The sequence below is a fragment of the Ornithorhynchus anatinus genome, chromosome 6 (assembly GCF_004115215.2).
Source record: "Ornithorhynchus anatinus isolate Pmale09 chromosome 6, mOrnAna1.pri.v4, whole genome shotgun sequence".
NCBI lineage: Eukaryota > Metazoa > Chordata > Mammalia > Monotremata > Ornithorhynchidae > Ornithorhynchus > Ornithorhynchus anatinus.
In genome coordinates, this window is record NC_041733.1 from 45,527,780 (window position 1) to 45,541,403 (window position 13,624).

Here is a 13,624-nt window from a genome sequence, read left to right on the forward strand (position 1 = left end):
AGCCCCATTTTACAGATGAGGAAACGGAGGCAAGGAGAAGTTAAGCGACTGGCCCAGGGGACCAGCGGCCGAGCCGGAACCGGAGCCCGTCTCTCTCGCCTCCCGGTCCGGGGTTCTTCCCGCCAGGCCGTACCATTCAACCGATGGCCCCCCGATCCACCGGGAGGTGAGACGGAGCAGCTGGCAAAGCGGATTCACCTGCCCGCCCTCCCGCAAGGACGCTCCGCAGGCGATCAGGGTTGGCATCGGGGTTGGGGGACGCTTCGGCCAGCGCTCTGGGTCGGTGGCAGTCGGCGAGGCCGACCCGATCGGGTCTCTCCGAAGAGCTCCCAGCCCTGACCCGCAGTCAGTTATCTCTACGCTCTCCCACCCCGGTGAGGTCCGTCCCCGGCCTCTCTCCCGACCCGAATCCCTCTGCTCCGGAATGCCGCGGGCGCCCGCCTCTTGCCCTAGCCCGGGTCCCGCCCGCCGGGCTGAGAGCCGCTGACCTCTGCCTCCTCGGGGTGCCTCAGAGGAGAGGAGCTGACTGAGCCCGACTTCCCCCGGAGAAAGCCGTAGCCCATGCAGCTGCTTCCAGCAATTGTGCCGTTTCTCCAAGGAGGCCCCAGAGGCCCCGGGCTTCTTCTCTCTTGAAGTCGCCGGGGGCCAGCCCGGGTGGTTGAGGGGCACCGTGGGCCGGGGGCCGCACACAATGCATAATGCAGGGAAACCCCACCACACGGAAGCCGAGGCCGCTCGGGGGGCAGGGCGGGGGCGTTGGGGGGGGGGGGGGGGAGGGAGAGGGGCTTTCTCTCCCCCGACCGCTTCGGGGCCTTGCGGCGGCCAAAGCCCGAGCCTGAAGGCTCTTCCCGAGGCACATTCCGGATGGCCGGGATGCCCCGGTGTTCCCCACACCTGGACGAAGGGAAGCCCGGGGTGCTGTTCGGACGAGCTTGGGATCCTGGAAGGTCCAGGGGCGGCGGGGCGGCATTTTCCCCAGCCCCAGAGAAGCAAGGCACTGAGAGGGCTAGGGGCAGGGGACGGAGCCCGTGGAGGCGAGCCCGACTCTCAGCTGATCCTTAGGCCAGACACAGTTCCGCTCTGGGCCTCAGTTTCCTCCCCGGTAATAGGAGACGGGCCCATCCTGACCGCTTCCCAGGGAGCAACTCAGCGTGGTATCCCGGCCGGGCCAATTCGCCCTCCGCCACGGGCTCTGGGGAGGAGCAGGCCTCACTTCAGAGGCCAAGAAGGACTCCGGAGCCGCCGAGGCCGGGACACGCCTCCCCAACCTACCTCTACGGATTGGGAAGCGCGAGGTGGAGGACATATCACTTCTCGGGAGGCCCGCTGCCTGGCTTTCATCTTGCCAACTGCCTGGTTTCGGTTGGCCCTGGGCCGCCTCCCATCAGAAGCTCTGGGACAGTTTCCCGATGGAAACCCCTTCTGCCTCTGGAACAGAGGGCTCCCCCTAGACCCGGTCGGATCCCACCCTGCCTCCTCTGAAAGCCGGCGGAACCTGGGGCTGTGAGAGAAGATCCCTCAGCTCAGACTCCGAGATCCCAACCCGACTTTTATCCCGCCAGCCCCGAGACGAGGGGGGCTGCCCCGAGAGGCAGAGCCAGAGCGGGTCCGGGCTCCAGGCCTCAGAAGGAGGCGAGCTTTAGCCGGCAAGGGGCCTGTTCAAAGAAGAGAGCGACAAGCTTCCCGAGTCTGGAATTTCCAAACGGCCGCGATCCCGGGGCCCGGGAATTCCAGGAACGTGAGCGCCTGACTCGGGGCCCGGCCAGCAGCGGGAGGGCCGGTCCCCAAGGGGTCTGGGCGCGCTGGCCACCCCGGGGGATCTTACCTTATTTCTCTCTTCGTGAGACAGGGTGGTCTCTTCGACGGACTTGATCGTATTGGCCGAGTACGGGCCCGTGGTCAAGCTGTGATCGGAAATGCTGACCCTCTTGCTCCGCCGCCTGCACCTGGAAGAAGAGGGGGACCCCGGGGTGAGTGTCCCTGAGTGAAGCGGGGGGCAACGGTCTCGGGCACACCAGTCCGGGGATGGAGCGGGGCTCTCTTTAAGGCCAAGAGGAGGGCAGTTACGAGCCAGTTCCTCTGGAGACGTGCTTGTGGGAAATGGGGTTCAACTGCAGCAGGAATCCTCCCCTCTCTTTACCCCATCCCACAGGTCGTTCATCCATTCACGGATTCAGATCGACGGAGCATCCATTACGTGCACAGAGCCCTGGACCTGCTGGATTCTAACTGCTCGTGGAGCACTGCGCTGAATTCCCACTGTGGGCAGAACGCCGCATTGAGTTCCAACCCTATGAAGAGCACCGTCCTGGGCACAGAGTGTGGGCTGAGCCCTGTACCGGACACTGTTCTGGATGCCAACTGTGTGCGGAGCACTGTACTGAACTCCTAATCCTTGCGATCTTTCTTACCTTTGTAAAAAAAATGGATTTATCTGGCATGCACAGAGATGGACAGAAGCCCCCGCGGAGGGCACTTCGCTGCCCTTGCTTGCTGGCTAATCCTAGGAAGACATCCCGGAGGAGAGGGCCGTGGAGGCGTGTTTAGAATGTGGGGAGGAAGGTAGAGAGGAAATGGGAGCAAGCGAGGCCATGCCGTGCAGGCAAGGCTCCTGGAATCCTAGCGCTTCGAAGGCCAACGAGGCCAGCCCCCTGCCTCTCGGGCGCTAAATCCCGAAATCATCGGGGGCCGATTTTTTTGAACGTGATCGACTGTTATGAAATGAGGTGGCAAAGCAAACCCTTCCGAGCGGCACTCGTCTCCGGCTCCCTCTCTCCCTCTGCCCGTTCTGGGGAAACCGCGGCCAAACTGCCAGCTCCGACTCGCACCTGGATTGACGGAGAACGCCGTCTGCGAGCTCCTTTCCACTTTCCGACACCGTGGCCCACTCAAAATGCCAGCGCCACCCCCTTCCCCGCGGAAAATGCCAAGAGGCCTCTGGGAGAGGAGGCGGGAGGAGAGGGCTCCGTGAAACAGCCCCCCTCGCGCCCCTCTTCCTCTCCCCTGCCAAGGCCGCGTTTGGCGGAAACGCGACAGAGTCGATGCCTCCTCCTTTTATCTAGCGAAGGCCGTAGGCCGGGGATGGATTTTTCGCCCGAGAGAGAGAGAGAAAAAAGGAAACCGGGCCACGGCAGGAAGTCTGAGTGGGTGGTGAACCTGGTCATTTCCCTTCAGGAATCTTTCTCAGACTTCTGCTGAGGAGAGATAAGCCTGGCCGGGGGCCGGGACGGGGGAATCGAGACGCACCATGGAAGCTGGATAGGATCAGAGGGGCAGGAGGCGTTATGGAAGTCTTGGAAAGGTTCCCTGGATGTCATTCAGTCCACCCCTCTGCCTGAGAGCAGGGCAGCGCTTCCACCTCTCCGCCTGCTCCTCTCAGTTCCCTAAAAATCTCCTGGAAGGGAAACTCTACCCTCTCCTTGGGCAGTGCATGTTGGGTCCTCAAGATCCTATGGTTGATAATAATAGCCAGTAGGGCATTTGTTAAGCGCTTACTATGTGCAGAACACTGTCCTATAAGCGCTGGGGTAGATACGGGGTCATCAGATGGTCCCACGGGGGGCTCACATTTTAAAATCCCCATTTTTACAGATGAGGTAACTGAGGCACAGAGAATAATAACAATAATAATAATGATGTTGGTATTTAAGGGCTTACTATGGGCCGAGCGTTGTTCTAAGCGCTGGGGGAGATACAGGGCCTCAGTTCCCTCATCCGCAAAATGGGGATGAAGACTGTGAGCCTCACGTGGGACAACCCGATTACCCTGTATCTACCCCGGCGCTTAGAACAACGCTCTGCACGTAGTAAGCGCCTAACACATACCGACATTATCGTTATTATTATGATTACTCAGGAGCAGTGAGCAGAGGAAGGAGAGAGTCATGGGGAGGAAGGGAGATACAGGAAAACTGCCTGGAGGGACTCATTTCTAGAGGAAAGTCAGGGATGGAGAGGGGAGAGTGAGGGGGGTCATTCATTCATTCATTCAATCGTATTTATTGAGCGCTTACTATGTGCAGAGCACTGGACTAAGCGCTTGGAAAATACAATTTGGCAACAGATAGAGACCGTCCCTTCCCAGTGACGGGCTCCCAGTCTAATCGGGGGAGACAGACGGACAAAAAGAAGACAACATAATCACCACAAACAGAATCAAGGGGATGGACACCTGATGAATAAAAGAAATAGGGTGATAGGGTTATTGTAATATCATTCGATAGTATTTCTTGAGCGCTCACTACGTGCAGAGCACTGGACTAAGCGCTTGGAATATACAATTCGGCAACAGATGGAGACCATCCCTGCCCAGTGACGGGGTCCCAGTCCAATCGGGTCGAGGTCACACAGCAGGTAAGTGGCCAAGCTGGGACTAGAACCCAGGTCCTCTGGGTCCCAGGCCCACGGTTTATCGACAGGGCCACACTGCTACTTTGCGTCCAACACTGTACTAACCGCTGGGGTAGATACAAGGTGATCAGGTTCCACGGGGGACTCACAATCCGAGTAGAAGGGAACCGAACCCCCATTTTGCAAATGAGGGAAATGAGGCCCAGAGAAGTGAAATGACCTGCCCAAAGTCCCACAGCAGCTAAGTGGCAGAGCCGAGATTAGAACCCGGGCCCTCGGCCTCCCAGGCCCACGCTCTTTCCACGAGGCCCCCCCCTTCTCGGTAGAATGTAACTGAGCAGCGCGGCTCAGTGGAAAGGGCCCGGGCTTGGGAGGCAGAGGTCATGGGTTCGAATCCCGGCTCCGCCACTTGTCAGCTGTGGGACTTTGGGCGAGTCACTTCACTTCTCTGGCCCTCAGTTACCCCATCTGTAAAAGGGGGACGAAGACTGTGAGCCCCACGTGGGACCACCTGATCACCTCGTAGGCTCCCCAGCGCTTAGAACAGTGCTTTGCACGTAGTAAGCGCTTAACAAATTCCAATGTTATTATTATTATTATTATTCTATAAAGAGAGTAGAGTACAATGGAGGGGCTTGACCCTGCCCTTCCCTTCCTCCCCGTGAAGTGGCAACTGTCTGAACCCCCGGTTTTGTTTTTCTTCCATTGAGTCTCTGGCCTCTGATCTTCCCCTCGCCCTCCCAGATGCCTTCCCCGCCCCGCCCCCCCCCCCACACTTTCATCAGGATTTGGCTCCTCCCCAAGCATCCTAGGCCTTTGGAGGGCACCTTGATTACCCTCCACCCCCATGCCCGCGGCTCAGCCCCGCCCCGCCCCGGGGCAGCCGGGCAGCCCGCCGGCCCGTCGGCCGGGCGTGACTTACAGGGGGTCATCGGGGAGGCAAGACTCCCAGCTCCAGGCGATGGACGGGGCCGGCACGCCACTGGCCGTACACCGCAGGACGTGCTCGCTCCCCAGGAGCACCGGCTCCATCTCGTCCAAGTCCGTCTCCTTCTCGTAGATCTTGGGTCGCTCTGGAAGTGAAACCAGCGGTAGGTGAACCTGGGGCCCAGACCCAGGGCGCGGCCCCGCCAGCCTTCCGGCTCCGGGACGTGCCCCGGCCTGGTGTGGGAAAATGAGCCTTCGGCCGGACCGGGATTTCGAGTCCCGGAACGTAAGGGTCTCCGTTTGGGAGCCGTGCCATCGCCCGGCCGAGGACTCCACCTCCAACAGGGCACCGGTGCGCTCGAAGGAGCTGCACGCGGGTGGCTGTTTTCCGTCTACAATTGAGGACCATCTGACTGCTCGCCTCCAGTGCCCCCAGCCCATGCCCCTCTACCCCGTGCCCCCGCCCATGCCCTTCCTCCCCGCAGTCCCCGACCCGTCCTCCTCTCCCAGTCCCCACCCCTGGTCCCTCTCCCCCACTGTCTCCAGCTCCAGCATCCCCAGCCCCATTCCTCTCCCCTAGTGCCCCTTTCCCTCAGCGTCCCAGCCCTCGACCCCTTCCCTGAGCCCCAACCCTGTCCTCTCCTCTAGTGTCCCAACCCCAACCCCTCTCCCCCAGTGTCCCAGCCCCCTCTCCCCGGCACCCCAACCCCTGCCTCTTCGCCCTCACTGGCCCTAGCTCGTCCCTCTCCCACAGTGTTCCCAGCCCCTCTCCCTCTCCCAAGCGTCCCGTCCCCAGCACCCGCCTCCGCCCCAATCCCTCGGCCTGCCTGCCCGGGTCCCCAACCCCACACCTCTCCTCCAGGGTCCCCAGGCCCCCTGAAAAACAGCTCGCTACGGTTCCTGCCGCTTAGCGAGCACTTAACCGACACCCCACTACCATTATGCTTCTCAGGCCTGGGGAAAGGCGGGAGGGGAGCTGTGTTTCCCACAGCAGGTTCATTTGGTCCTGGATTCACCGCTTCACCGGAAATTACACAGCGCCGCCCATCCACGGGCCCATTTCGGACCCCGTATCGGCAGCTGGTCCGGGCCGAAACGTTCGGCTAACGGGAAGCCGAAGCGGCTCTGCTCCGGATTGACTTGAGCTTTCTCCCGCCAGGAATCGACAGATGCGAACCTGCCCTCCCCTTTTTCCTTGGCCATCTGCCTTTGATCCCCTCCCCCTTCCCGTCTTCCTCCTTAACCTCCTCGTCGTCCTCCCCCTCGGGGGTCCCAGCCAATCCGGGTCACGCCGGGCCCCCTCCCCTTGGTTTAACCGTCTGTGTCTCGTGGCGGCTCTGTCAGGCTCCGAGAGGACACCCGACCTCCCCCGTGCTCAGAAATATATCACCCGGAGAGTGGGAGGACCCGAAGTGCCAGGATTTCCAGGATTTAGCCGCGGGCCGGGGCCCACACTGCCGGGGGAGAGCAGCTGGTCGAAATCACTTCCATCGGTTTCTGATTAAGGCCGCCCTGCGCTCGGTCGGGGGGTCCCGGACCTCCCCCGCCAGACGACGGCTCGGGCCCGGTGGCTCTCCACGTGCCTCGCGGCCCGGTCCTCCAGCCTGGGAGTCCCACCTCCGACTTCTTCAACCACCTTGACCCCTTTCTCACCTTCCTCCTCTCCTTCTCTCTGCCCACTCTGATCCTTGGAGACTTCAACATCCATACGGATGTACCCGACGACTCCTCTGCCGCCCGCCTGCTATCCCTCCTCGACTCTGCCGACCTCCTCCTCCACCATACCGCGCCCACTCACCGACTCGGTCACACCCTCGATCTCGTCATCTCCTACCGCTGCACTATCTCCTCACTCACCAACTCTGAAATCCCTCTCTCGGACCATAACCTTCTCACCTGCCTCATCTCTCACACTCCCTCCCCCTGCAAATCTTCGCTACTGCCCCACAGAGACCTCCGCTCTCTCGATCCCATCCGTCTTTCCAATAGCATCTCGCCTCACCTTGCCGCCCCGTCCTCTCTTCCCACTCTCGACGATCAGGTCTCCGCTCTCAACTCCACCCTCTCTACTCATCTCGACTCTCTCGCCCCCCTTTCCCTCCGCCGCTCTCGCGCCACTAACCCACAGCCCTGGATCACCTCCTCCGTCCGCCTCCTACGCTCCTATGCTCGAGCTGCTGAGCGCCGCTGGCGAAAGTCCAAGCACCAAGCCGACCTCACACACTTCAAATTTATCCTTTCCTGCCTTAACTCTGCCCTCTCCTCCGCCAGGCAAAGCTTCTTCTCCTCCCTCATCGACAGCCATGCCCGTCACCCCCGCCGATTGTTCCGGACCTTTAACTCTCTCCTTAGGCCCCCTGTTCCTCCCCCTCCCCCATCTCTCACCCCTAATGATCTGGCCACCTATTTCCTCACGAAAATCAACACGATCAGGTCTGAGCTCCCCAAAGTCACCCCTCCGCCTCTCCCCTCCCCCCCAACAACCCCCTCCCCTACTTTCCCATCCTTCCCTGCAGTATCCTCAGAGGAGATCTCCTCCCTCCTCGCAAGTGCCACCCCCTCCACCTGCGCCTCGGACCCCATTCCCTCTCACCTTCTTAAAACCATCGCCCCTGCCCTCCTCCCTTCCTTAACTTCTATTTTTAACCACTCAATCTCCAAGGGCTCCTTCCCCTCTGCCTTCAAACACGCCCACGTCTCCCCCATCCTAAAAAAACCCGCTCTTGACCCCACTTCCCCCTCCAGTTATCATCCTATCTCCCTACTACCCTTCCTTTCCAAAATCCTAGAACAAGTCGTCTACAATCGATGCCTAGAATTCCTTAACTCCCATTCTCTCCTAGACCCCCTCCAATCTGGCTTCCGTCCCCTCCACTCTACCGAGACTGCCCCCTTATGGTCACCCGTGACCTCCTTCTTGCCAAATCCAATGGCTCCTACTCCATTCTGATCCTCCTTGACCTCTCTGCTGCCTTTGACACTGTCGACCATCCCCTCCTCCTCCATACCTTATCTCACCTTGGCTTCACGGACTCTGTCCTCTCCTGGTTCTCCTCTTACCTCTCTGGCCGATCATTCTCGGTCTCCTACGCTGGAGCCTCCTCCCCCTCCCATCCTTTAACTGTTGGAGTTCCTCAAGGGTCAGTTCTTGGCCCTCTTCTGTTCTCCATTTACACTCACTCCCTCGGTGAACTCATCCGCTCTCACGGCTTTGACTACCATCTCTACGCAGATGACACGCAGATCTACATCTCCGCCCCTGTCCTCTCCCCCTCCCTTCGGGCTCGCATCTCCTCCTGCCTCCTGGACGTCTCCACCTGGATGTCGGCCCGCCACCTAAAACTCAACATGAGCAAGACTGAGCTCCTCATCTTCCCTCCCAAGCCCGGTCCGCTCCCAGACTTCTCCATCACCGTGGATGGCACGACCATCCTTCCTGTCCCGCAGGCCCGCAATCTCGGTGTCATCCTTGACTCGTCCCTCTCGTTCACCCCACACATCCTATCCGTTACCGAGACCTGCCGGTTTCACCTCTACAATATCGCCAAGATCCGCCCTTTCCTCTCCACCCAAACGGCTACCTTACTATTACGGGCTCTCGTCATATCCCGGCTAGACTACTGTGTCAGCCTTCTCTCTGACCTCCCTTCCTCCTCTCTCGCCCCGCTCCGGTCTATTCTTCACTCCGCTGCCCGGCTCATCTTCCTGCAGAAACGATCTGGGCATGTCACTCCCCTTCTTAAACAACTCCAGTGGTTGCCTATCGACCTCCGCTCCAAACAAAAACTCCTCACTCTAGGCTTCAAGGCTCTCCATCACCTTGCCCCTTCCTACCTCTCCTCCCTTCTCTCTTTCTACCGCCCACCCCGCACGCTCCGCTCCTCTGCCGCCCACCTCCTCGCCGTCCCTCGGTCTCGCCTATCCCGCCGTCGACCCCTGGGTCACGTCCTCCCGCGGTCCTGGAACGCCCTCCCTCCTCACCTCCGCCAAACTGATTCTCTTTCCCTCTTCAAAACCTTACTTAAAACTCACCTCCTCCAAGAGGCGTTCCCAGACTGAGCTCCTCTTCTCCCTCTACTCCCTCTGCCATCCCCCCTTTACCTCTCCGCAGCTAAAGCCTCATTTTCCCCTTTTCCCTCTGCTCCTCCACCTCTCCCTTCCCATCCCCACAGCACTGTACCCGTCCGCTCAACTGTATATATTTTCGTTACCCTATTTATTTTGTTAATGAATTGTACATCGCCTTGATTCTATTTAGTTGCCATCGGTTTTTATGAGATGTTCTTCCCCTTGACGCTGTTTAGTGCCATTGTTCTTGTCTGTCCTTCTCCCCCGATCAGACTGTAAGCCCGTCAAACGGCAGGGACTGTCTCTATCTGTTGCCGACTTGTTCATCCCAAGCGCTTAGTACAGTGCTCTGCACATAGTAAGCGCTCAATAAATACTATTGAATGAATGAATGAATGAATGAGTCCGAGCCCAGGCCCGGGCTCATCTTCGGATCATCTTCCCGAAGCACTGCTCTAGACACATCTTGACTCGCCTCAGTTCGACCCACTGCTGCCTGTTCTTCCTTCGGGAAATTGCTCAGGTCCACTCTTTCCTGTCCAACCCAACATCTTACCACCCTGGACGAAGCCCTTCTAACACCCCGGGGGCCTCCTCACTGTTCTCCCTGCCTCCAGTCTCCCCGCACCCCGTCCCAATCTAGCCTACACGCTGTTGCCCAGATCATCCCCCTGAAGCATCGCTCTGCACACATCCTGCTTTGCCTCAAGAAACCCCGAAGGCTTCCCGTTACGTTCCTCATCCGGCAGAGACACCTCACAGTTGGCTTCTAGGCTCAGCTTCAAGTTTCTCTACCCTACCGATTGGCGGTTCTCCTCTGCTGTGCCCCACTTTCGCGTCTTCTTTTTTTCAACGGCATCGGTTAAGTGCTTACTACGTGCCAAGCGCTCTTCTAAATGCTGGGGCAGATACGAGATCAGCGGGTCGGACGAGCCCCGTCCCACGTGGCGCTCCCAGTCTAAGCGGGAGGGAGGACGAGTATCGACTCCCCATTTGATCGACGAGGTGACTGAGGCACAGAGAAGTCAAGTGATAATTACGCTATTTGTTAAGCGCTTACTATGTGTCAGGCACTGGGGTGGAGAGGAGCAAATCGGGTTGGACGTAGTCCCTGTCCCACGTGGGGATCGCAGTTTCAGTCCCCATTTTACACATGAGGTAACTGAGGCATTGGGAAGTGAAGTGACTTGCCCAAGGTCACCCAGCAGGCAAAGGGCGGAGCCGGGATTACAACCCAGGTCTTCCGACTCCTAGTTTTCTGTGCTTCTTCCCCTAGGCCACAATGCTCCCAAACTCACCTTCTAACTGGACCTCACTCTTGATTCTCCTGCTTCTGATCCCCCACTTGTGCTGTGCCCCCCGCCTGAAACTCCCTCTCCCATCAGTTCCACCAGACCACCCCATTCCCATATCCAAAGCCCTCCTCAAATCCCCCCCTCTTCCAGGAAACCTTCCCCGAGTCACTCGCAGCACCCCCGCCTTGTCAAGCCAAGTGCCTTCCTTATTATTTATTATCGATTAGACTGTGAGCTCGTCACCGGGCAGGGATTATCTCTACCTGTTCCCAAACTGCATATTCCAAGCGCTTAGTCCAGTGCTCTGCACGCAGTAAGCGCTCAGTGAATACTATCGAAAGAATGAATGCTTATGGATTCTGCCAACTTCAGTATTTACCTTTATTTTTCGTTCCATTTGCCTCTGCAGTTACTGAGTCTGCTTTTTCACCCTAATACAGTCGCCTGCTTTTACATCCTTCTTCACACACTATTTGTTCTGTCTCTCTATTTAGATTGCGCGCTCCTTGAGGAGGGGGACATGTCCTTGCTTCGGGGGTTCTATCCCAAGCCCCTACTACAGTGTTTCAGACTTAGTAGATCTTCAATAAATTCATTCATTGGTATTTGAGCGCTCACTATGTGCAGAGCACTGGACTAAGCGCTTGGAATGGACCATTCGGCAACAGGTAGAGACGATCCCTGCCCATTGACGGGCTTACAGTCTAATCGGGGGAGACGGACAGGCAAAAACAATAGCAGATAAATAGAATCAACAACCGATTGACTAACTGACTACCCTGCTGGCTACTCATCGTGGTTAGAGACAGATGACCCAAAACTTCCAACTCTCCCTCCTCCATCCCCGCGTCTCCCTCCAGTGACCCAGCACGGACCGTCCAACCCCTCTCACTCTCTCCTCATCTTTCGGGAACCCCCCCACATCTCCATCAGTCAATTAATCGTTGGTATTTACTGAGCACTTACTGTGCGCAGAGCCCCGTATTGAGAGCTTGGGACAGTGTAATATAACAATATAACAGGCACATCCCCTGCCCACAGCGAGCTTACAGCCTAGAGCGGGAAGACAGACAATAAAAGAAATAAAATCATGGATCTGGACAGGATAAGAACATGGTAGCCGTCTGGATGGAGAGAAGAGGGCGGATTCTGGTGACGTCGTAAAGGTTGAACGGACAGGATTTGGTGACGCCGAAGACGTGGACTGAATGAGAGCGATAAGTCAAGGATAATGCCAAGGTTAGAGGACTGTGAGACAGAAAGGACGGCGGTGTTGTCTTCAATGACAGGAAAGTCAGGGGCAGGACAGGGCTCGGGTGGGGAGATAAGGAGCTCTGTTTGGGACACCTTAACTTGGAGGCGTCAGCAGGACATCCAAGTAGGGATGTCCCGAAAGCAGGAGGAAATGCGAGATTGAAGAGGAGAGAGATCAGAGCTGGAGATAGATTTGGGAATCACCCACGTAGAGGTGGTAGCTGAAGCCATGGGAACAGATGAGTTCTCCGAGGGAGTGGGCGTACGGAGAACTGAACCTTGCGGGACTCCCACTGTTGGGGGAGGGAGGCAGAGGAGGAGCCCGTGAAAGAGAAAGCAAATGAGCAGCCAGAGAGATAGGAAGAGAACCGGAAGAAAGCGTCAGGGAAGCTAATGTTGGATAGCGTTTCCAGGAGAAGGGGGTGATCAATAACGGAGAAGGCAACTGAGAGTTTGACGATTAGGATGAGGCAGAGGCCATTTGGTTTGGCAGAATGATCATCTGGGATCTCTGAGAGGGCAGGAGGGGAAGGGGGTGAAAGTCGGGTTGGAGAGGGGCCATGGAGAGAACCGGAGGAGAGGAACTGGAGACAGAGAATGCAGACAACTCGCTCGAGGAGTTCGGAGTCAAGGAGTGGGGTCAGGCGAGGGCTCTTTTCAAGATGGGGGAGGCGCCAGCGTGTTCGAAAGCAGCGGGGAAGAAGCCAGCGAAGAGCGCGCGGTTGAAGACGGCAGTCAGTCAGGGAAGGAGGGCGGAGGCGAGGACTTTGCTAAGGTGCGATGGGATGGGGTCGGATGTGCCGGTGGAGGGGGTGGGTTGCGGGGGGCTGGATTTTAAGAGAAGGCGGTAGATCACGCCCGATGAGGTCCATTTTCTCGATAAAGTACGCAGCCAGGTCTCCAGGGGCGAGAAACGGGGGAGACGGGGGGAGAGGGGATTTGAAGAGGGAGTTAAACGTTATTATTATTATTTATCGTTATGATTTCCCCGCTGCATCCACCATACCGGGAAATCTTCAGTACCTCATAGCCCATCGCAGACTTGGGAAGCCAGTGGACTCCTTCGCCGCTCAGAGGAAAGGCACCAGCCCTCATGCCACCCCCCCCGAAATGTGGAAATCAACCACAGGAGGACGTCTCCAGAAACTGACAGACTCTTGCGATTCACAAGGATTCCCTTCCCGTCTCCAAGCTGGCCTGCTTCCCCGCCCTGCCTCGCACTTGAAGGACTCCGTCAAACCCCCAAGACTGGCCCCTCCGCGCTCGCACTTTCTTGGGCTCTGGGGGAAGGCGTGAGGGGCAGGGGAGGCCTTCGGTCGTCGCCTGGGAAAATGGGTGGAAGATGTAGTTCGCTGCCCGTCCCTGCACATCCACCGCCAAAAGCCTCCCTCCGACGTTTAACTAACAGACGAAAACGATCGGCGGAGCTTTCCAACTCCTGAGGGAGAAGGGATGAGCCGCCGGACGGGGGCCACTCGGGAAGAGGCTTGAGTGAGGGAACAGAAACGTGACTTTGGCCCTGCTCTGAACCCCGGGCCTCCGACAAGAGCGTAATAAGCCAGTGGCTGCATGTGGGGTTTTTGCATTCGAACCGCAGTCGGTGTGACCGACCGCTGGCAAACGGCTCGTTGAGGGGCAGGGGGATGGCTGACGGGCAGTGTGGCCTGGGGGATGGAGCCCAGGCCTGGGAGTCAGAAGGACCTGGGTTCCAATCCTGCCTCCGCCCACTT

The 13,624-nt window shown here is 58.3% G+C and overlaps 1 protein-coding gene across 2 annotated transcripts in view; it reads right to left on the reverse strand.

The window, feature by feature from the left end:
- The window catches only part of LOC100090796 (vascular endothelial growth factor receptor kdr-like), a 156,029-nt gene that overhangs the window by 56,244 nt on the left and 86,161 nt on the right, over positions 1 to 13,624 (reverse strand). For both annotated transcript variants that reach the window (XM_029067183.2, XM_029067184.2), the window contains 2 exons: positions 5,273 to 5,423; positions 1,826 to 1,946 (listed from right to left, as the gene is read on the reverse strand). In XM_029067183.2, the coding sequence (XP_028923016.1) occupies positions 1,826 to 1,946; positions 5,273 to 5,423 (272 nt within the window). The remainder of the gene's footprint in view (positions 1 to 1,825; positions 1,947 to 5,272; positions 5,424 to 13,624) is intronic.